The sequence below is a fragment of the Pleurodeles waltl genome, chromosome 10 (genome assembly GCF_031143425.1).
Source record: "Pleurodeles waltl isolate 20211129_DDA chromosome 10, aPleWal1.hap1.20221129, whole genome shotgun sequence".
NCBI classification, from domain to species: domain Eukaryota; kingdom Metazoa; phylum Chordata; class Amphibia; order Caudata; family Salamandridae; genus Pleurodeles; species Pleurodeles waltl.
This window is the reverse complement of record NC_090449.1, coordinates 1,028,889,114-1,028,913,389: the sequence shown is the minus strand read 5'-3', so window position 1 is coordinate 1,028,913,389 and position 24,276 is coordinate 1,028,889,114. Positions and strand designations below refer to the sequence as shown.

At 47.3% G+C, this 24,276-nt stretch overlaps 1 protein-coding gene across 2 annotated transcripts in view; it reads right to left on the bottom strand.

The window, feature by feature from the left end:
* Positions 1-24,276, bottom strand: part of DYNC1LI1 (dynein cytoplasmic 1 light intermediate chain 1) — a 417,576-nt gene that overhangs the window by 134,206 nt on the left and 259,094 nt on the right. For both annotated transcript variants that reach the window (XM_069211991.1, XM_069211990.1), the window contains exons 9-10: positions 7,400-7,459; positions 7,251-7,295 (exon numbers count right to left, since the gene is read on the bottom strand). In XM_069211991.1, coding sequence (XP_069068092.1) covers positions 7,251-7,295; positions 7,400-7,459 — 105 coding nt within the window. The remainder of the gene's footprint in view (positions 1-7,250; positions 7,296-7,399; positions 7,460-24,276) is intronic.

Here is a 24,276-nt window from a genome sequence, read left to right as displayed (position 1 = left end):
TTATTTGTTACACTTGGCAAAATCAGGCCTTTCGTAGTCCTCCATTTGAGTACATGTGGCAGCAATTTCAAGATACCGCCGATCTCTGAACACTTTCTCGTTATATTCTACTAGGATTATGAAGCAATTTCTCCGGGGTCTTTTTTGAGTTTTTCCACCGGTGCGTAAACCACCATCGTTATGGTCCCTAAACATAGTATTGGGACAACTCATGAAACCCCCTTTCGTACCAATACACAGGTCAGAATGTAAATTCATCTCTTGGAAGACATCACTTTTACTGGCTCTCACTTCAGCAAAAAGAGTGACATACAGGCCTTCACCATCAAGGAGCCTTTTGTTCAGTTCACCCCTAATGGGGTCATACTTAGAACAAATCCTAAATATATTCCCAAAGTGCTTCAAACTTCCACTTGAATGAGCCAGTGATTCTGAAAACCTTTTTTCCTAACCCACAAACGGCAGTGGAAAAAGCACTGCATTCGCTGGATGTTAAGAGGTGTTTGAAATTCTATCTTCAAAGAACACAGAGCATCCGGAAATCAGACCAGCTGTTCGTAGTCTTTGGAGAGGCAAGAAAGGGCTCCGCAGTATGTAAAAACAGACCATTGCCAGGTGGATCGGTCTGGCAATACAATTCTGCCATGCCCAGGCTGGAAAAATCACTCCATAGTAAGGTTAAAGCCCACTCTACCAGGGCGGTGGCCACATCAGCAGCGCTCTTCACAGGAGTGCCCTTGCAACACATTTGTAGGGCAGCAACATGGTCCAGCTAGCATACATTCACAAGGCACTACTGTCTCGATGAGACTAATAAAACGGACACGGCTGTTGGGCAAGCAGTGCTGAGGCATCTTTTCTGTTAAGGTGAGCCTCTCTTGTCATCCCACCTTCCACTTTAAAATGTATGAGATCTATGCTTCCTTAATCTGCTCATTGGTAGTTTTGTGGTTATAATTATTGTTCATTATTATGGTTCTTATTTGTATTATTATTATTATGATAATTGTGGTATTTCTGATTATTATTATTACTATTATTATTAGCATTATTATTATGTTCCGTGAAGCGTGAATGTATTGCTATCTAATATTAGCTGGGAGTAGCGTCACTACTATTATTATGCATTTTATCCCTAGTTTAAACAATATTACTGCTCGCTACTCTAATTCAAACATGTGAATCTATGAAAGATCCAATACTGGAGAAGAAAATTAGTTACTTACCTGTAACTGTGGTTCTCCAGTATTGGTATCTTTTATAGATTCACATGCGAACCACCCTCCTCCCCGCAGAGACTCCCCTTACAGATAAACTTCTTGCTTCACACTTGTACTAGAAAATCTGAGGGAAACAGCCTCTGTTAGGAGTATTCTAGAGGTTGCTGACGCCTGATTGGCTGTAGCTCAAGTTTGGTTCTTTTATTTTTTATTAAAGAACATGGATAGGCTATAACAGTGCATATTTGGGCCATTTGGGCCTAGTGTGTTACACTTACTGCTATTTATATTTGAAGTTACCGTGAGGCTCCCACCTCGATGACTGGGATGATTCAAGCATGTGAATCTATGAAAGATCCAATACTGGAGAAGTGCTGTTCTCGTGTATTGTACTGCTCTTTTCTGAAATGCAATAAAAAGATTTGAACCATAACTTCTAGCTGGTGTGTAAGCTAGTTCTGGAGAGAGGAGATCATGCCTATGAACAAAAAAAACAAAAAACCTTCAAGCATCACAAGTATATCAGCTTTTGACAGGCACCCCTAACAAAGGGGGTGCACGAACCCTTGTTCATGCACATGCTGCATATGACTTTTAAATATGTTATGTATGGGTGCAGTGCTGAAACGAATGGGGATCCAGCTGGAGCCCGGATCAGGTAGCCATTATTGGACCAGATCCGGTGAACCATCTGGTTCCAGCAAAATTTGCAGATTTTTACCCAACTTGATTTATCAACACCAGAACAATCAGTCTGGGCCAACATGCCCCCTGATTTCTGGTCGGAGCAGCAATATGCAGGCAATCAGGGTGTTATCTTATTTGAGATTCCAGCTGGGCCTAAAACAAAGGCCGAATTTAAAGAGCCAGTAGCCGCCTTTTTGTAAGAGTATGATGCTGGCTGGAAGTTACCTGGGGCCCAACACCACGCCGCCAATTGAATGGAGCTACTCATCCCAATGTAGGGTGTCAGAGCACTTTACATCACACATACACATTATACATTGACACTATATCACATACATGTGTAAATCAATATACATGATGCTACATAAGGTTCTCAAGGTGCAGGATCACACATCTTTAATGTTAGGAATGATATGCTAAGAGTGCACAGCCAGGAGAAACAAAGTCAGGAAGTAAAACATAATACAATGTTTGGGGTGGTCTTTACTCACCAAAGAAACCCTATTTATCAGCCTTAGAGGAACAGATTGGAAAAAACACAAGGTTCTAAAATCATGCCTTGCAGTTTGCATGCAGTTCCTTGATGCCGGTTTGTTGCTCATTGTGTTATATTAGAAGGATTTCAATTTATGAACTGAAAGTAAAGGGATCTCAATGTCAAAAGCAGTAACCCACTTACCTATCTACATGAAATAAAAATGTATCATCTGCATGTCACACAATATGCTTTGCAGGAGAGACATTACCCTTCTATGCTACTTTTTGAGTCAAACCTGTAAGTACACAAAAGAGATCTCACCAGTAAGTGCATTAACTGGCAGACTCATCTTACTATTATTTTTTATTCCCTGAGATTTATTTGGCACAAAAAGCTCTCTGAAGCAGGTACCTTAATCCCATTTTATTATATTTTAAAATACAGCCACTGCCACCAATTAAGACAGAGCAGATTTACTGTCATATTTCCTTGTTTCCAGTTTCTTTGTGGGAGAGTTTTAAACAAATGAAATGTGTAAGTTGACTGTCAGACTGCTATTCATGACTTCTCCCCGCGTGGCTTTACTTCCTTTTTGTTGCCACACCTTGACCCCAAATTATGGGTTTCCAAAAACCAGGTTTTCCAGTTCCAGCACTGCATTGGTGGCTGTAAATCCCAATACTGAAAACATTCAAATATTAGCCATGGAGCCAATTACCTTATTCAGATTCCATGTATTCTGAAGGTGGCACTGTGAAGAAAACGAGTTACTTACCTGTAACTTCAGTATTGGTATCTTTCACAGATTCACATGCTTCAATCATCCCCAAAGTGGGAGTCCCACGGTACTTTAACATAGCTGTATCATTACCAGGCCCTAATGGCAATGAATGGTCTCTTTAATAACATATCCATTTCCAAAAAAGGACCAAACTTGGCTTATGACCAATCAGGCGGCCACCCCTTCTAGAACCCTCCAAGAGAGGCTGATTCCCTCAGATTTTCAAGGACAAGTGGGAATTTGTATTCCCAATTATAAAGGGAGCCTTTCAGGGGAGGAGGGTGGGTCAAAGGTGAGTATATGAAAGATACCAATGCTGGAGAACTGAAGTTACAGGTAAGTAACTGATTTTCTTCTCCAGTATTGGACCTTTCATAGATTCATATGCTTGAATCAGATTAGCAAGCAGTAAACAGAATATTTGTCTGAGTATTAGCGGAGGTGGGTCTTAGCGTGATATATATATTTATATATATTTTTTCAGGTGGCATGCATATAGTAATAACATGTATACCCATGTACATATTAAAATATATACATAAAATGATTATAATAATTATTATAATAATAACAGCAATAATCAGTAAACGGAAACCTATTTCAATATGCAGATCTAGAAGTGTAAACAATGGAGACTCACCTAATTGAAAGAGATGGTGTAGTTCTGCTTGACCAACTGCAGCATCAGTGCGTTGAGCAGATTCTAGGCAGTAGTGCTGCGTGAATGAGTGCACACTTCTCCACATTGCCACATGACATATCTTGTCCAAAGAAACACCAACAAAGAGGACTGTAGATGTAGAGACTGCCCTGGCTGAGTGCACTCTGACCGTGTTCAACAAAGGTCAACCAACTTTACAATAATAATACTATTTTGCAGCTGAAATCCATCTGGCTATTGTTGCTTTAGTCACTTGAGTTCCCATAAGCAATTGACTATAGGATACCAATAACTGAGTAGTCTTCCTGAAAGCTTTTGCACAACGCAAATACAACTTGAGGAATCTTTTTAGATCCACGGGTAAGCAAAGATCTTTCTGCCAGTGAACTTTGATTCAGAGAGAAATTTTTTAGAATTATAGGTTCATTAAGATGGAAATCACAAGGCACTTTAGGAATGACTCTCAGGATAGTTCGAAGAATGACAGCATTATCTGTGAAGCGTAAGAAAGGTTCCTGTATGGTAAAGGCCCGGATTTAATTTACTCTTCTGGCGCTTATAAGAGCTAAGAGCACAGAGACCTTCCAGGTAAGGAACTTTAGGTCAGCCTTGTGAATGCAAAACGGTGGCTTCATTAGTTGTGCTAAGCCTATGTTTAGATGCTATTCAGGTGGTGGAACCCTCACTGGAGGAAAAGCTCTAAAGAGGCCTTTAAGAAATTGTTTAATGATTCTGCTGGAGCATAAGGGAGAAGAGCTGTGAGAACGAGCATATCTGGAGATTGCAGCCAGATGCACCCTTATGGAAGAATGAGCCAGACCCGACTGAGCCAGAAAAAGCAGGTAAGGCAAGAGCTGTTCTGGTAATACTTGAAGATGTGAGCATAACTTCTGGCATCACATGCAGAAACTTCTCAATTTTAATCTGCATGTTTTCAAGGGTGAATCTGCTTGCGCCTTAGGTTGAATCTCTCGACACTCCGGCAAGAAGTTCAGGTCTTTGAATTCATTGTATTCAGGAGCCATGCACACAAGTGGAGGGATGTTGGGTCTGGGTGATGTACTTGGCAGTTCATCGATAACAGGAGAGGCACTGGTTTGAGGCAGATAAGGTTGACTTCAGATAGCAGGAGAAGCTCTGTGAACCAATGTTGTCTTGGCGAACTGGGAGTGATCAGTATGATCTGACACCTCTGATTTGAGTTTTTTTTTACAACCTTCGAGATCAGAGGAATCACAGGGGGCAAGCGTAAGCAAAGATCCTGGACCATCTTATTAAAAATGCATCTCCCCCCATGATCCTGGATGGGGATGCCAGCTTGCAAAGTACTGCCATTTGTTGTTCTGTGGGCTCGCAAACATTTGCAGCTCGCTGACCTGTAACGGGGCGGGTGCAACGCACGCGGGGGGAGGGGGTAAATCAATTAAAAAAAATAAAAATAAAATAAAAATGAACCTCTTCCATTGCCGCGCCACGCCTCTCTCCCTTGTCGTCGCTGCAGGCAGGCACAGGCTCCCAAGCCTGGCCTGCAGCCAATCTTGACACTGCTCAGAGCAGCGTCAGAATTGGCTGGGCACTCCCAGGCAGACTCTGAGCCTGTGTAGGCTCTCTCCAACCCGGCAACACAGTGCCGGGCTGGAGAGAGCCCTCTGCGCACGTGTGTTGCTCTGTGCACTTCCCTCACTGCCAGTCACCTCCACTGCCCTGCTTATTATTCCTTTGTGATGAAAGGTTTGCAGCTTTTGTTGCTTGGGAGGGTGGTGGTGGTGGGGGGTGAGTAGCTCCTCCGCCCTAATGGAGGAGCCACCCCTGGTCACAAATGGGCCTAATGTAGGTTTGTCCCACCGAGAGAATATGTGGTCCTGAGTAGTTTGATCCAGTTCCCATTTGTGACAAGTTGACGTCATTCTGCTGAGGCCGTCTGCCAAAGTGTTGCTGAGTCCGGGAAGGGGCTCCGAGAGTGATGCTGTGCTTCATTGTCCAATTCCAAATACTCTGCGCTTCTGACAATAGGGGTAACAATCTGACACCCACCCCGCTTATGTAAAACATGCTTGTTGTGTTGTCTGTACGCAAGAGGACTGAAGTATTCTTTGCTCTTGGCAGAAAGGCTCGAAGACTGAGGTAAATCGCCTGAAGTTCCAGGTGGTTGGTGTGAAGAGCTTTCTGATCTGCAGTCCACTTCCCTTGGACTTTTAACTCTTGCAAGTGAGACTTGACAAACCCAGAGAAATACATGAAGCAAACAAGAAGCACAATCCACGAAAGACACGCAAATATAACAGCACAAGTCATGCAATGTTTTATGTCCCAGACCTTAGTAACCCATCTTTGCTGCCTACCAATTCAACTATACAATGAAGCTAGGGGAGGGCATATTTAGCACTTAATCTAAATGTTTGTCCATTACAGATGATTACGGGTCAATTATGTTCCTACTTGGCGATTATACGTGGACTCACGCAGGATGAAGTAATGTTAACAATAGGGGTACGAAGGGGGATGACAACATCTTACATTACTGTTGACATTGGTTACCTCTTCAATTCACGTGAATAACAGACTGTAAATGTTCAATGCCAATAAAAAATAAATACTAATAAATAAATCATATATGAAACCTCTGAGTTCTGGTTGACTACTTGAAAATCTCTGAAATATCCTTAGGGCCTCTTTTAGAGTTTAGTGGTAGGGAACACTGTCATAAATGTGACGAATATGTAGTCTGCCTATGTACAAGTACCATAGCCTTTAATATAATTCTGATAAGGTGGACGGGAGAGCTGCTGCATTAGTGATAGAATAATTGGTCCTCCAAAATCTAAAACAGGCCCTTAGTTATCTTCGCCAGAAAATCACACATTACACTTTCTTAAAGCTTTGAAAGGCTGGGTACAAGTCCACTAGTTGAAAGCAAATTCAGTAGGGAAACAACATACTTGCACCTGGTAAACTACCATGGTGGCTCTGTCTGTGTAATTTTCAGTACCAGAGTCCAATCAAGTCACTCATTCCGAAAGTTATACAGCATTCAAGTAGAGGCCAACTATTGAAAGTTGCATCTTTGGCATTTTGGGTTACTTTACAATGAGTTCCACCGTATTACACGGAATAATATGCATTGAGTAACACTGGACTAGTCCCTAAGATATATGATCAAAAACTGGGAGTTCATTTTTCAAAGGGTTAACGCCTACACTGAACTGACAGGCACCTTGTCCACATCTTTTAAGAAAGAATACCAAAAACATTTTTGTTTGCACTTCAAAATTATTTAAATTGTATTCTCCCCACGACTATATTTAACATTGTGTACCTGCATTCTAATTGCATGTATTATGAAAAGTACTTTGCTAGTTCTCACCTTAACTGTAATTACAATAGAATACAAAACATATGTAAATATCTGCAAAAAATACAAACCACTGGGCGCCCAGCTACAGTAGGTGGCTGTTTTGCCAACTGAGACTGAAAAACAAAAATAAAATTCAGATTCAGATGACAAGCAGAAATTATTTTGTGCAGTCAGTTTTATTCATAGTTAAAAGTTCACAAACGACGCCTTTCCTTACCTGCTGCTTCATGAGAAACACTTGGTCATCTTCTGCTGAAATTTCTTTCTCATGAACGAACTAAAAAAAAAAAAAAAAATCTCAGGTAGTGTAATTAAAAATAAAAACCTTAGATGACAAATAGTTGAACTTTCACATAGCACCTTTTATGTAGAAGAAGACAATACAATGGTTATTTCTGAAGTATGATAGTCATTAACTTTGATCGGCCAGTTTTTTTATTTACTAATTGTATTCACTACAGTAATCTTTCTGTACAAAAGCTACAATTGAGGCTAGAAACTGTGGTGTAGGATTCAAAGGCATAAGGCAGGAAACCAGAAAAGGATAAAGGCCCACTTTACAATGACGGCTGATCTAATATTCTGTAGGTTCTATAGCATGTATGTGCATGTAGGCGCCGTGCCACCTAGTGTGTGGACAGACACCCGCCTCCTTAACCAATTCGAGCTTTCTGCTTCCGTATAGCACATGCCTTTGTGCATCATGCGCGCTCAAGCCCCTCCCTGTATCAGTTCTCTTATCAACAAAAAAAATCCTGCAGACCGAGTGAAAGTCATTAAGAGGATTTCTTTACTCTATCCTATGCCACTTTTACATCCATAATTGATGTGGTGGACTTCACAGCATCTGAGAATGAGAAACGAAGGACAAAATGAGCATTGGGCAGTCTGGGAACAGTGCTACAGAGAACTTCCTACCACAAATATTGCATTGATCTAGGAAGATGCCTCAAGTGTGTAGTGTCAACAGAATGGACATGGAGCAGCCCACATACCTGCCCAGGGTGTGTCTAACTGATACATGTCCAGATAATGCCACTGCCTGTTTTAGCTCTGGTGAAATGAGCCCTAAATAAAGATGGAGGCTGCGCTTCATGCAGCGAAACAATGACGTTATCCATCAGGCAAACATGGCCTTAGCAGTGGCTCAGCCAACTACTTCTAAAGGTCACAAATGGACAGTCTAATGAACGCTGGTTACTGAGTTCGGTCAATGCACCTCTCATACCTATCATGCAATGAGTTAAAATGGGGAAATGAAAATAATGTTGACAACAGGCTCTTCATCTAGCGCCGACTCTGACAGCACTTTGGGAAGGATGAATGGGGAGTCCAGGCACAAAAAGATGGCAGCTCAGTTATGTGCCTGGCTGATGTTACGCTCAAAGAAACCAGTCTTCCATCAAAGAAGCTTAGTGTCACACAAGGGCATTTGTTCAGAAGGTTTGGGTTTGTGCATCAGCCCAGGGAAGGACTCGCCTCTTATTAAAATGGGCAGCTAAACACCTTACAAGAGGAACACATGTATCTGTCTAGACAGATACCTTGGTATGACCTCCTTGGCCATGCAAAACACTATGCTGCCAGTTCCACTGCAATTATTCCAAGTATCAACCTGTATCCCTTCTCAGTCAGGTGATGTGAATCCAACAATACCGTATCTTTCAAACATGCATGTAGACTGATGTACTTCAATAGTGTTCACAGACATTTATCCTCTACAAAATGTTGGAGGAAGTCAGTCAACGGCTGAGTAGGAGTAGCTCTCTTTGGATATGTGCTGTCTGGTGTGAAAAGAACTAAAGTCAGCACACGAGGGTAGCGCCTACACAGTCACTGTGCACGTCACTTCCGGCACGGATGACCCCGACAATGAACCGGAATACTCCACCTACTGGCACGCAAGGGCATTTCTCAAGAATTTCCGGATCCAGGCTAATGCCTGGGGATAGTTTTAAGGTAAGGAATGTGTAGCTAGAAGTCTATCATAAATGGGTGTAACTGTCTTGCTTCAGTTTGGTAATTTACTGTCCTGCACTTTTTGTAATAAAAACAAATGCTTTTCAGTTACAGAAGAAGCAGTTATACCAATGAAATTGAGTAATCGAGGCTGCAGAGGTGAATTTGCCACAAAGTACAAGTTGTGTTGTGCTGAAACCAACGGTAGTACTTATCAGAAAGAAATGTATTAAGAAGCATTTTTCTCTGTCCTTAGATGGGCAGCGGGTTGCTGGGGCAGCATTAAGGCTTGCTTATTTTCAGGTGATCCCTTCTGCTGGGAACATTAAAAGCAGGGACTAAGTGCTGAGCAACTCCCACCTGGCTGTTCTGCTGTTCATACAAGTAAACCTGCTGTTGCGAAAGGTATTGAGAGAAAGGAACAGTACAGAGCAAAACAGCTGCTTCTTTAAGTCTATCGTCGTCATTTCAAGGTTTTTAGACATCTCTAGTCTCTAATAAACCTAAGACTAAGACTGAATATTGGAAGAAATAAAGTTTAGAATTCATGAGGCAAATTCACAGCTTGGGCAAGAATGAGGCGTATGAGGTGCCCGAAGGATCTATAGATGAAAACTGCATATACCAAAAAGAAAATATACACACAAGTCCAAAAATATAGGTTTTTGAGGCAATAATGAACAATATGTGTTGAACATGTTGGAGGTCCATCACAGAAAACTGAGAAAGAAAGCAAAATCCTGCTATCAATAAATGTATTAAGTCATCTGAGATTCTGGATTAGGAAATGGTGAGTGAAAAAGGTACATGTTTGTGTAGTACCTCTTTCAAGGAGGGTGAGGAGAGGAGGACCGGGTAGGTTTCTTATGCTTTAACAGGGAAGGGAGCAGTTGCTGGCAGGCACAAAGAGTGAGGCAGATCATCTGTGATATGGGGGCGGGCGGCTGCCACTCAATTTCTCAGACAGGAGAGCGGATGCAGGTGGCTTGGCAGAACCTGCGTACATTCTGAACAGAAAAGGACAACTTGCAGTATGCTCTTCGAAAGGTAGTTGGGACTCCCAGCACTGAGCTGGGATGCCACACCATACATCTTCAAAAACACAGGTGCTTGCTTATTCTTTGTAGCATCTGGACCAGAAGCTCCGAATAGTTGAAACACCCCTAAAAAAGATTTTACCTGCCATCACCTTTGTTTTGTCTACATCTGTTTTAATCACTTGCACGTCTGTACGACGATCTGGAGGACCCATTTACTGGATGTTATAGCCTGCCACCCTAAATGAAAATGCCTGATTCTGCCTCCCTCGAGGTGGCGGTGTACCACAAAAGGCAAGCTAAAGCAGCTTGGAGGCTGATGCCGCAGCGGCAGAGGGCAAAGTGGACTGTTGTACCTAGTAACCTGCAAAATGTCTTCTCAACACCCATTCTTGGCCTCGGGTGACTGCTGTGGTGGTGGCAGGGCCAAGTGGCATACAGCAGCTCACTGGAGTAGCTTCAAAAGGGTCAAAACTGCTGGAGAAACTGTCAGCAGGAATGAAAAGTCCAAATAATGTGCTATGGCTTAACTTTCTTTAAAGCTCTCTAGGGCAGAATCAGACTTTTCACCAAAAAGCAAAAAAAGGAGGACTCATCATAAGGTATAGCCATTAGAGGTGCTTGTACTCCAATCAAATCAAATTAAAAATTGTAGGGCGAGAGTTTGGAGTTATTTTATGTTTGAAGTTAAACAGGGTTCAACTTTGCAGAAGCAATGCAAGTGGGGGTATGGTGCGGAGGCAGAACTAGGAGGACACAATCAGAACTAATTATCAGGGAGACAGATGTGACTCAAGCCAGGTACCACAACAGATTAGGAGAAATGTTTTTTCTATCCTGGAACGTAAATGGGTTTCTGAACAAGATTAAGCATACAGTAGCACAAAAATCTACCAAACTTATATGCCCTTATATACTAATGATTCAAGAAACCCATTTCATGAGAAACAATTGTGAGTTCCTAGGCAGACAGGGTTTAGCTGAGTGCTACATTCTGGGTTTACATACAGTCTGAGGGGGGGTTGCAATTCTATTTAAAAAACATTTCCAAATGATATAACCCAGACTTTGACAAAAAAGATGGACACTATAATGATGTCCAGACACCAAAAGGAAAACCAATGTCACGCCTAAACATTTATGCACCACCACTTTTATCAACACACTTCCTCAATATACTCAACAATTTACTGGAAGAAGCTTCCCAAGGGACAGTGATCACCGGAGAAAGATTTTAATGGGGATATAAATTCAACTGGAAATTGACATCCACATCATACATCCATGTGAAAGATTCTACCCATGTGGTTACCTTTGTATCAGCTTATTACGTATGCAATAAATGTTACGAACAACATTCTAATTAAAAAAACTATACATTGTGCTCTGACATGCAAATACTCTTAACCCATACATAATTTTACTTGTCCCTTTAATTAAGGCAAAAACAAGGACTACAAGCGACATTCATATAAGATCTCCTCGACCACGTCCCAATCAGCATTCTTATGTGTATAGAGACCATGGTGGCTAAATGCCAGTTGACATTTAAATCTAGAGTGGAGAGAAACCCTAAAACTTGAAACAAAATGATTTCAGCTTCATAAAGGCTTGGTGGGCTCCCCTGTGGTCTTAAGAAAAGCCCTCAAATTCGTGATGAGGAATAGAATAATAGCATTCGTGGCACAACTTAAGGGCGTTAAGAGAGAAAACCTAAATAGGGTTGAACACACCGTTTGTACATCTTGAAAACCAAAATAGGGAGTATACTACGGATTGCACTGTTAAAAAATAGATACAACTAAAATGCAGTACAGGAGGTTGAGTCCAGATAAAGCTCAGAATGTATGCCTAACTTGTGAAAACAGAGTTAATGGAAAAGGCAACAAAGCAGGCAAATTGATATGTTGGTTAGTAAAGGAAACTAACAACCAATGGCAGTTCTTAACCCCTGTAAATAGCAATGGTCATTTTATTACCGATCGGGGTGATTAGGCTATAATTTGCTCAATTTTACAGACCACGGTATAGGCATGGACATGTTGTTCACGATCTACATTTCTCAAATAAATTACAGTGCTTCCACTTACGACATGTGTCTTAACTGGGAAATAACGATTGAAGAGATCATACAGAGAACAGGAGTCCTTCAATCAGACAAGACCCTTTGACCAAACAATCTTCCAACGAAATAAAGCAGTACCCTACTTGCTTTGCCCCTCACTTATGGAAATGTTCCATGGGCTAAGGAAACTAGTTCCCTGCCAGTAGAAATTAGGGAGGCAGTAATCAGAGTGAGTCCCAAGAGTGGTAAACACTCTTGGGCACTCCAAATGTGATTACTACCAGCCTATTTCTCTTTTAAATACAAATGACAGGATTTTGGCAAAAGTCCTACAGAGTCATCTTGTATGAGCAGCTGAATTGCCCATGACCAAAGTAGCTTTATGCATTACAGGTGAACTAGACAGATTATTGGTAGACTTTTCAATGCTATCGCCCTGGCACCCAAGTCTAGATTCTTCAGATTGATCTGGATAAGGCCTTTGTCTCACTGGACATACTTGTTCATGCTTCTTGAAAACATGGGTGAGATACATTCACACATACATGCATATATGAACAAGTTACTTACCTTCGGTAATGCATTATCTGGTAGAGACTCTAGCTGCAGATTCCTACCTTTGAATTCCCTGGCGTCTGCTTCGAATCAGGAATCTTTTTGCCGAGCAATACTCTGTGCGTGCCGTTAGGTGGTTTCGTTCCGTTCTGCATGCGTCGTCTGGCTCCGCGCGGCCTTGTCAGCGTCGTTGGAGCCATTTGTGACATCACAGTCACCTATAAAGGCACCACCCCGGCACACGTACGTCAGTTCTTTTATCCACAAAACTTCAACGCCAGAAGCGCAGTTATGGATAGAACCAACATTTTGTCTGTGCAAAACTAGGGCCCTGAAAGAGATAAACCCTAACCCTATTAGTCTCTACCAGATAATGCATTAACAAAGCTAAGTAACTTGGGGGCGTGGCCAGGACTCCGGCAATGGCGGTCGCTTGAGAGCTCGGCTCCGGAGGGGCCAGCTCGAGAGCCCCGGCCCAGCGCGCCGGCACAAGCCGCAGGAGCGCTAAATCGTCCGCCCGCGCTGCCGGAAAGTGAGCGGAGCGGCGGGACCCCCGGGTCGAGCCCAGCAAACATTGCAGCCCGTGCGAGGCTGCCTAGGCGGTGAAGAGAACTGCGGCCTTTCCTCCCCTCCGAAGCCGCAGCCTCGCGTGAGTAGCGGGCCGCGGCATGCACGGGAGGAGCTGACTGGAAAAGATGGCGAAATCGCCCGAGCCCCGGATCTTGGAGGCGGGACATAGCGACGCTGTGGGGGCACCACTGGACCTGCTGGTGCCCCCCCTGAAGGGGCGCCGCGCCCAAAACGAGTAAAACGGGTGTGGCCCTGTATCCAATGGGGCCGCCCGTGAGCACAGGCACTTGCCCCACATGGACACCCTGAGCGGCGGCAGTAAGCAGCAAGTGGCCCTCCCTGGCAGCAACCAGCAGAAGGATAGCCGTAGGGGTGAGGGACACCCCCTATCTCCCCCTCTGAGGAGACGCAGACAACTTTGCACCGCTATTTGGGGGCCAGTGTGATATCACCACCAACCATTGTGAGCACGTGTTGCGCAGGCGAGCGTGCACATCCACGGGCACACTGGTGCCACCGGCGAAAAAGAGGGAGCGCTGAGCGGGGGATCGACTACGCCCTGACGGCACCGCGCGCCTGACACCGGCTGGCACGGCGGGCCCTACCAGCGGGGGCAGGTGAGGGGGTTGACACTGCCTGGGGCGGCAAACACTCGGGACTGGCGACGCCGGAGAATCCCCCCCCCCCCCGAAGCAGAACACAATCGACAACGAACAGCGCCAAAATTGCGGAGCCTAAAACGCGGGGCAAATCTCGGTGGTGACTCCCACGATAGCGCCCAGGTCGGCATCCGGCCCCCTCCCCGGGACAAACCTCTTGGTCGGACCGATGCCCCCCAAGGGCCGACATAATGGCAGAGCCATGGACCCCCCAACACCCCCTGGGAACGGCGCGGCTGAGCCAGCCACACTCCAAAGTTCAAGACATCCTAGACAAAATATTGGGAGCCATAGAGGACACAAAGTCAACGCTGCAACGAGACATCAACCAAGTTGCAAATGAAGTGGGTCTCCTGAGAGCCGAACATCACAAGCTGGCTGACAGAGTCAAAGATACGGAGGTCACGCTGGCGGACATCACCCCAAGGCACAAAGACATGGCGGCGGAAGTAACCTCACTGTTTGACAGAGTAGCAAGACTTGAACGACGCGCTGAAGACGCAGAGGGGAGGAATAGAAGGAACAACATACGAGTGGTGGGCCTCCCTGAGGGGTCCGAAGGAGAGAACATGGTAGAATTCCTGGAGAAATGGTTGAGCACGGAAGTTGCGCCGGGATGCCTGACTTCCTACTACACGTTAGAAAGCGCTCACCGCGTGCCATCAAGACCGCTGGCTCCTGGCAGACCCCCGCGCCGTAATTGCTAAACTACTGCATTACAAGGACAGAGATATTCTCCTACAGAAAGCCAGAGAAATGGGCCCGTTCAAAGTAGCAAACGGAGAAGTAACACTATTCCCAGACTTTACGCTGGAGGTCCAGAACAGGCGAGCCTCATTCTTAGCGGTCAAAAGAGCATTACGAACCGAAGGGATCCAATACTCGCTCCTATACCCTGCAAGGCTGAGAGTGATCGTGGATGAAAAGACCACTTTCTTCCAATCCCCGGAGGAGGCATGGGACTGGCTCGAGAGACGCGGGGCCCAAACACTAAGACCAGCGCTGACGGATGGTGGAGCTAGTGGGACCCGCAGAGCAACTAGGAGGAAGAGGCCCAGGGATCACCCGCGCTTGGCCCCGACGAAAACGCAGAGGGAAACAGGCAGAAGAGCGGCCTTGGAGGCGGCGGCCCGGGTCGGGTGCGAGGTGGCTTCCCGTGAGGGCTCGGAGTCGGACTCCGACGACACAATAGTGTCATCCGCCGGGGACCCGGGGAGCCCGTCCCGGGCACCTAAGGTGACTCCACAAACAGCTGACGAGCTTGGTTGACCTGGCTGCGCGAATGGGCCTGAAGTCAGAACGAACAGAACGAATGATTGGCCCCTACGGACCTGGCCGCTTCCCCCCTGACTATACCTCTCGCCTGTCTGGCTTGGCTGGCGAGTACTGTAATTATGTGTTTGGTAAAGTTGTACCGTTGCACGTTTTTTTGGGCTACCCATAGTTCCGAGGGTGCCCCGGGGAGGGGGAGTTGGGGTTCACTGTTTCGAGTTAATCCAACAGCATGGGCAATTGAATGTTATCACAATGTAGGAGCGAGCGCAGCAGTGGGTAGATTGAAATGACGAGCGCACTGGTCCTCCAATTTTCAGATCCCAAGAACAGGATGGCATATTACAATATTATAACCTGGAATGTCAGGGGGATGGGTACCCCGGCAAAAAGACACAGAATACTGTCATTCCTAAAGAGAAGGGGGGTGCAGATAGCAATGATACAAGAGACCCACCTAGCCCCAGGGGAAGGAGAGAAACTCAGACGAAGATGGAGAGGGCGAGTGTTCGCTACGGAGTACTCAGCCTATGCAAGGGGCGCAATTATATGGATCAGAGCAGGTGTCCCCCTGACAATTGAAGCCGCAAACATAGACAAGGAGGGTAGGTTTGTGATATTGGAGGGTAAATTACATGGGACCCCATTAGTCCTGAGTTGCATCTTCGCCCCTAACCAAGATCAGATTTCATTCATGTCGAGCCTGTCGCAACACTTTACCCGCCAGCATACAGGGGAGGTAGTACTAGGTGGGGACTTCAATGCAGTACTAGACATAAACATGGACAGATCCACCCCACCGCTACAGGGAGCCACATCAATTAAAATAGCACAAAGCTTGGTCAAATGGCTTAACTCATGGGGGCTGGTGGACATATGGCGGGTGCATCACCCAACCGACAGGGACTACTCGTTCTTCTTGGGTCTCCATCACGTTCACACCAGAATCGACAGGGTGGTCTGCACCCCGGGCCTGGCACGTGGGGTGACACGTTCTGAATACCTAGCCCGAACAATCTCAGACCACAACTCACTATTATTAACACTGAGGACATCGCAGGATAGACCCCCCATACCGTCATGGCGGCTTGCCCCCGCGGCGCTCGAGGATCAAGCGTATAGAGGCGCACTACGAGTCTACTTATGGGAACACATTGAGACCAACAAAGGATCCACCTCCTCCAGGGCAGTGGAATGGGAGACACTCAAGGTGGGGACGAGGGTTTTTTGCCTGGGGCAGTCAGAAGGGGTAAAGAAAACACTAGAAAAGGAGCTCACCGCATTAGAGAAGGTCATACATAAGCGCAAGCTAGGTCTGGGCCTTGCAGCCCACGAGGAGGAAGAATACAACCGTGCCCGCAGAGAACACTCCCAAGTCGAAGAAAAGCTCAGATGTCATAGCATGCAGAAATACCTGGCTTCCCTGCAATCGGAGGAGGGGAGGTCGGGCAGACTTCTGGCGTGGCTGGTGCGCCCGGGCGGGAGCAGTGAACCCATCACTAGTGTAACAGACAGAGAGAGAAACCGTAGACTTAGCCCGAGCCCCATCAATGACGCATTCAGAGATTACGACATGCACCTGTATAGTAGACTTAGCAGCCTGGAGCCAGTGACCTTTGACAATTATCTGCGACAGACCCTGCTCCGGGAACTGAGACCAGAGGACAGGGACAGCTTGGGGGGTGCGGTGACAATAGAAGAGATCAACGAGGCAATAGCGCACCTGGCCCCTGGGAAGACCCCCGGAACGGACGGTCTCCCCATGGACTTCTACAAAAAATATAGATCCTTGTTAACCCCAAGCCTGGCGGAAATGTACGCGGAGGCATTGCGGTGCGGAGAGTTACCAGACACGGTGCGCGAGGCACTGGTGGTGCCACTCCCTAAGTCCACTAACAGTGAAGCCTCGGTGACAGATTTCCGCCCACTATCAATGCTGAACAGCGACTTTAAGATCCTTAGCAGGATCCTGGCCGACCGCCTGCTCCCACATATGCCCACGCTGATTCACGCTGATCAAAACGGCTTCATTCCGGGCCGCAGCACCTCCCTAAATCTTAGACGTCTTTTCTCTATCATGCACATGCCCCAAGAATCGATTCCGCCGACCGGGCTCCTGTTAGCGGTGAACTTCGAAAAGGCTTTCGATTCAATTAGGTGGGACTACCTGAGGACGGTGATGATGAGGATGGGCATAGGTGAGAACTGGGGGAGCTGGGCTGACCTACTATACTCGTCCCCACTGGCAAGAGTGAAGACGGGTAGAATTATATCCAGAGCATACCCAGTGTTTCGTGGAACCAGACAGGGATGCCCCCTCTCTCCGCTTCTGTTTGCCCTGGCGATTGAGCCTTTGGCGAGCCGACTGCGGGAGGAGGGAGCAGGACGGGTGTGATGTGCGGACCGACTGAACATATTGTCTCCCTGTATGCTGACGACATACTAATATACCTCGGTGACGGCAACAGCAACCTCCCTTGGGCTCTCAGTGTCTTAGAAAACTTTGGCGAGGTCTCGGGACTTTGCCTAAACCGCGGCAAAACGTACGTGTTCCCCCTGTCTCCTGATGGTGTGCGTCCTGCTTCATGCCCGACAGACGTGAACTGGGCCCCCCGAACCTTCAAGTATCTGGGTATCCAGATATTCCACGAGCTGGGAGATCTCAGGGAGGGTAATCTGGGCAGGGCACTGCGATCGCTGAAGTCCTCGGTAGGGTTCTGGCGTTCTTTGAAACTAACAGTAATGGCTAGAGTGGCACTGTCCAAAATGATTATGCTTCCCCGACTCCTCTATTACTTCGCAAACCTACCGCTGCTGATCCCCCCATCATGGTTCCGTGACCTGGACATGCTACTAAGGGAACTAATATGGGATGATGGGCGTAGGCGCACTGCACTTACAACCCTCTGCAGACCAACTCAAATGGGAGGACTGGGCACCCCCGACTTTGAGGCTTATTACTTGGCATCCCAGCTACAATGGGTATCTGGTTGGATGTCTGGCAGGGGACCACTAAAATGTAAATGTAAAAAAATGTAGCACTGGAATGTGCACTGGAACTGTGCACTTCTAAGGGGACAATAGACGCAACATGGATTGTGGCACACATGATAGGTAGGAAGATAGCCCTACCTGGGAGCAACATAATGACGAGTGTTGCATTGGCATGCTGGGAGAGGTGTATGAAAAGAGTGGGAGTGGGTCCCCCTTATTCTCCGGCTCTGCCCATTTCGGCGCTGGTCCTGGGAGATGGGGGACTGCGCCCGGGAGGCCTCGGACTTGGCCCATGGACGAGAGCAGGGATCGAGACTGTGAGCGACCTCTTTAACGGGGGGTACTGAGGGATTTCTCTGCCCTAACGGAAGCGGGTGTTCCCCGGGGCCAGTTCCTACTCTTCTGGAGGCTGGTCCACACCCTGAAAGATCATTGGTGCACGATAAACGCAGAGCCCGCAGTCCACGGGGTACTGCACCTTTTGCTGACATCGGGGGATGAACCCCACCTGATAGCCAAAATTTACCGGGCCCAGACCCATGCAGTATTGGCCCCCTTGCAATCCCTGAGGGAGCGATGGGTAGGCACCATTGGGAGGGAACTGACTGAATCAGAATGGAGCAAGGTGCTAGCATACCCCCGGGTGGTCTCACGTAACATGCGACTACGTTACATCCAATATAATTATCTGCACAGAACATACCTCACACCGCACCGACTATTCCGAATATACGGAGGTACCCCCAGGACATGCCCAAGATGCCAGGGGGGCGAGGCAGATTTTGACCACATGGTGTGGGGGTGCCCGGTGCTCCAGACCGGCTGGGTGGAGACACTGGCTGCCCTATCCCGACTACTCGGAGTGGAGTTAAGGCCCACCCCGGACCTATGTTTGCTGGGACTCAAGCCAACTGAGTTAAAAGGGAGAGTAAGAGGGCGTTTCCTGGACCTAACGCTAGCCCTCTATAAAAGGCTGATCTCAAAGGGCTGGAGGGCCCCGGCCTGTCCATCGCTCACCGAATGGAAAAGGGATGTTACAAAATGGTCCAGGGCCGAACTACAGGTCCTGAAAGCCGAGGAAGCCAAGGGCGTCCGACTTGTTCCTATTGCCCCGACTTGGGAAGAACTAGTGACGGCATGGGACGCACTAACCAAGAGTACAACAGACATTGAGGTAGGGGTGGCTGGAGGGCGGCTTGCATCAGAGGGTGGTCCTGAGTAGGAGGTTGCCAAGTTGGTGCCCTGAGGTCCCTGTACTAACAATAGGACCACATGTAGAAACGATAAAATAACAAAACAAAAAAAAGCCACACGAACAGCCACCACCCACAACACCCCAGGAGCAAGGGGGTGGAAGAGGTGGGAAAAGCAGACTCCTATCCCGCTCACAAACTAGTGCGCCCTGGACATGGCCCCCATAAGACTGTCATAGCGCGCCAGCTCCTTAAAGAACATTAATCACAAGTATCACCCACACAATGCTGTAAAGTTGACCTTTTGTTTAGTTTGGCTACCCTTCCTATCCCTTCCAGGTCTCCCTTACATCCCCTCCTTTTCCCTTTCCCTCCCATTATCTCCGATCTTCACTCCCTATGATCCCCTCTCCAAGTTACAAATAGGAATGGGTTTGTTATTTCACAAATTTGTTACATATAAAAATGGCATAAAACCAATACACTAAGACTAACGATGAACTCGGCGTAGTGGATCAAGGGGCTTAAAGCACTAGAGCCAGGACCTGATAACCGCACAAACACACTAGGGGCGCCGCAAGAACTAACAGCGTAACACGAGTAATGTATGCCACAACTGTGACCAGCTTATGTGTTCATGTATAACTGGTGCAAGTGACTGCTCTGAACCGAAACACAAATGTATAATAACAAAATGTTAATAAAATATATTTAAAAAAAAAAAAAAAAAAAAAAAAAAGCTAAGTAACTTGTTCATCTGACAGACACTTCTAGCTGCAGATTCCTTACCTTTGAATAGATACCCAAGCCATAACCTCCTGGCAGTGGGCTGTGGATACCTCTACTTACACTAATGAACGGGCAAAGTGCCCGTCTCTCCGTACCTGACGGTCCAGGCTGTAATGCTTTGCAAACGTGTGCAAAGATGCCTACGTTGCCACCTGACAAATCTCCAGTACTGGAACGCCCCTAGCTAACACAGTGGTAGCAGCCTTGCCCCTGGCAAAATGAGCCCTCAAGTCCTCAGGAGGCTGCTTCCTGGCCAATGCGTAGCAGATCTTGATGCAGAGAATGACCCAGCACGAAATGGTTCGCTTTTGCACTGCCCGACCCTTCTTTGCTCCAACATACCCCGCAAAGAGTTGGTCATCCACCTAGAACTCTTTCGTGCGGTCAAGGTAGAATGGCAATGCTCTTTTTGGGTCCAGTCAGTGGAGTCGCTCCTCTTCCTTAGAGGGATGCGGTGGAGTAAAGAAGGTGGGCAGGGTGATGTTCTGACCCAGATGAAATGGGGTTGGGGAGGAAAGAGGCACGAGTTCCGAGTACCACCTTGTCCGGATAGTGAGATACAGTGGCTTTGATGACCGAGCTTGCACTCCTGGCAGATGTTATCGTCACTAAGAAGGATGTCTTGATGGTGAGCAGCTGGAGGGGACAGCTGTGCAAAGGCTCAAAGGGAGCACACATCAGAAATGTGAGGACCAGATTTAAGTCCCATTGGGGCATAACAAAGGACGTAGGAGGAAACATATGTACACGCCCTTTGAGGAATCTATGTACAATAGTGGATTTAAATGAAGGCGGCTGATCAGGCAGCCGAAGAAATGCCCATAAGGCAGAAAGATAGCACTTGAGTCCCCAAGGCAGAACCTTGCTAGGCAAGGGAAAGTATGAAGAGAAGAATATCAGAAAGAGAAGCAGAAAGAGGATCAATAGACCTTTCTGTACAATAATATGCAAAGCGTTTCCAACGGAAGACGTAGACCGTTTTAGTGGATGGATGCCTGGCTGCCAAAATAACTTTACAGACTTCAGGAGGAAGGTCAAAAGCCATCAACTGCCGCCCCTCAATCTTCACACATGGGGGTGCAGAGTTGACTGGTTCAGGTGGAGAACCCTCCTCTGCTGCTGTGACAGATGATCCTCCTGAAGAGACTTCCTGACCGGAGGATTGATGCTCATTTTGAGAAGCACAGGATACCAGACTCTTCATGCCCAATCCGGTGGCACTAAGATGACTTGGGTCCGGTCATTCTTGATCTTCTTAAGAACTATGGGCAGAAATGGTATGGGCAGAAAAGCGTACAGGAGGCCTGAATTCCACTTGTGATGAAGCGTCGCAGAGCGATTGCCACCTTGGAAACTCCAACGCACAATACTGCCGACACTGCGCGTCCTCTGCAGAGGCGAACAGATCTAACCAAGGCTCTCCCCACTGCTGAAAGAGTCCTTGCACCACCTCTGGATGGAGATACAATTTGTGATCCGCTAGGCATCAACAGCTGAGTTTGTCCACCCTGGCGTTCAGAGAACCTGCCAGGTATTGAGCCACTCGAGGTATGCCCTGCTGTTCCAGCCAGGTCCAGAGACGCAGAGCCTCTTGATAAAGGATCCACGGCCCCACACCGCCATGCTTGTTGCAGTACCACATTGCAGGGGTGTTGTCTGAACACCTGCACTATCTTCCCTTCCACAACAGGAAGGGATGCTTTCAATACCAATCGGATCGCCAGGAGCTCCTGCTAGTTGATATGGAGTCCAGAGTCCACCAGAGACCTCGGATCGCCGCCTCTCCCAGATGGCCACCCCATCCCTGAAGTGACGCATCTGTCACTACTGTAAGATCTGGCTGGGAAAGGAGAGGAGTCTGCCTCTGACCCAATCACAGTTCACTAACCACCACTGCAGGCCTTCTGAAGTTCCAGTCGAGATCTGAACTGTGTCGGAAAGATTTCCTTGATGCTGTGCCCACTAGAACTTCAGGTCCCACTTTAGAGCCCTCATATGCCATCTGGCATGTTTGACTAACAGAATGCAGGAAGCCATGAGTCCCAACAGCCTCAGAGTCTGTCTCACCAAAATCCAGGATAGAGGCCAAAACAGGTATCATAACCTGAATATCTTGGACAACCCGAAACTGCACTGTGTCCAGAACAGCCCAGATGAAAGGGAGCTTCTGAGAGGCAATTCGGTGTGACTTTGGCACGTTTATAGTGAACCTCAATGAATGCAGGAGGTCCGCCATAGTCTGAAGGTGGATGAAAAGAGCCTGGGGTGTAGGAGCCGAGGGGCACTGGTGAGATAGAAGGGGAGCACAGTAAACTGAAAGTGCTCGTGGCCCACCTTGGACCGCAAGTAACGCCTGTGCCCGGGCAGGATGGGGATGTGAAAATATGCATCCTGCAAGTCCAACACTACCATACAGCGTACTTGGTCTAGAGCAGACAAGACATGAGCAAGAGTGCGCATCTTGAATTTCTCCCTTTTTGAGTAAGAGAATGACATCCCTTAAATCCAAGATAGGGCAATGACCCTTGGTCTTTCTTGGAATCAGAAAGTAACGGGAATAACAACCACTGCCTACTTCTGACATCAGGCCCTTTCTATGGCTCCCTTGGACAAAAGCCGTAACTTTCTTGCAGAGCAAGATTAAATGATCCTCCATTAGCCATTCTTCCAATAGAGGGAAAGAGGGAGAGAGACTGGAAGGGGAGGGCATAGCCCTTCTTTATGATCTGCAAGACCCATTTGTGTGATGTTATGGACTGCGAGTGAGGACGATGACATCGAATCCTCCCTCCAACTGCGTGAGCATGGTCTTGCAGAACCATACTAGGAGAGCTTGAACGTTGCGGAAGAGGGGGTTGGGTGGTGGCTGACCTCTGGCTAGACCCTCTGGGTCTGAAGGTACCACAACCTCATCCTCGCACTGGATGCAGTAAAGCTGGAGGATGGTGGCTGACCAGTGGTTAGCATGGCACCCCGCCCGGAGTCTTGAAAAAGGCGATAAGCAGATTGCCGGCGAGCGGGAACAGAGAGGCCCAAGGATCTGACCATAGATCGAGAGTCCTTGAACCGTCCAAGCTCAGAGTCTGCCTTCTCTCCAAAAAGGTGTGAACCACCAAGGGGCATGTCCATCACATTTGCCTGGAAATCCCCAGAAAAGCCAGTGGTACGAATCCACGTGTGGCGATGAAGGGCTGCTGTCGATTAAATCGCCCTGCCCAGCGAGTCGGTCATGTCCAAACTGTGCCGAAATACATCTCTACCATCCTTGACAGCCTGAGTGAGTGTCTCCAGTACGCCCTCGGGACCTGAGGCAGCACCTGTCCCTCTGTATCCCATAAAGTATGGGAAAACAGGCCAATAGGCATGAGGTGTTTACGGACCTCAATGCCAGACTGGAGGAAGAAAAAATCTTCTTCCCAAGTTGGTCCAGCCTCTTGGATTCCACATCCGGGAAAACGGTAAGGGAAGGGACCATGGGATGTGGAGACTTGGACCACCAAGCTCTCTTGGGTGTGGTGTTGGGTGAGGAAACTAGTGTCAGTAGGAGCAGCGCCCAATTGTCCTATTAACAGGAGCTCCTGTGCTGGGTTTGGACGTCCTCAGCAGGACATCAGTAGTGGCCTAATTAAAGGCTAACATTGGTTCCAATGTAGCAACCCTTGGCTGAAGCACTTGCGCCAGGATGTTAGTCCTGAGTGGCACTGTAGGCAAGTCCAGGCCCAAGACCTCAGCTGCCCTACGCACCACCATGCCATATGACGCTCCCTCCTCCGTAGCCACAGAAAAAGGTGAGAGCAAACCAGCATCCAGTCCGCTGGCTTCCCCATGATCCTCATATCAGTCCTGCTCCTCTAATACATACTTTAAAAAGGTCCCCAGACCACCTCCCATTCCTCACCTGTGCCTGGCTGATCAAATAAGCTTCAGGTATTGATCTGGACCGTGTCGGTACCGTTGAAGTCTGTATCGGCGCTGTGCGACATCGTTCTGGCTCCGGATCA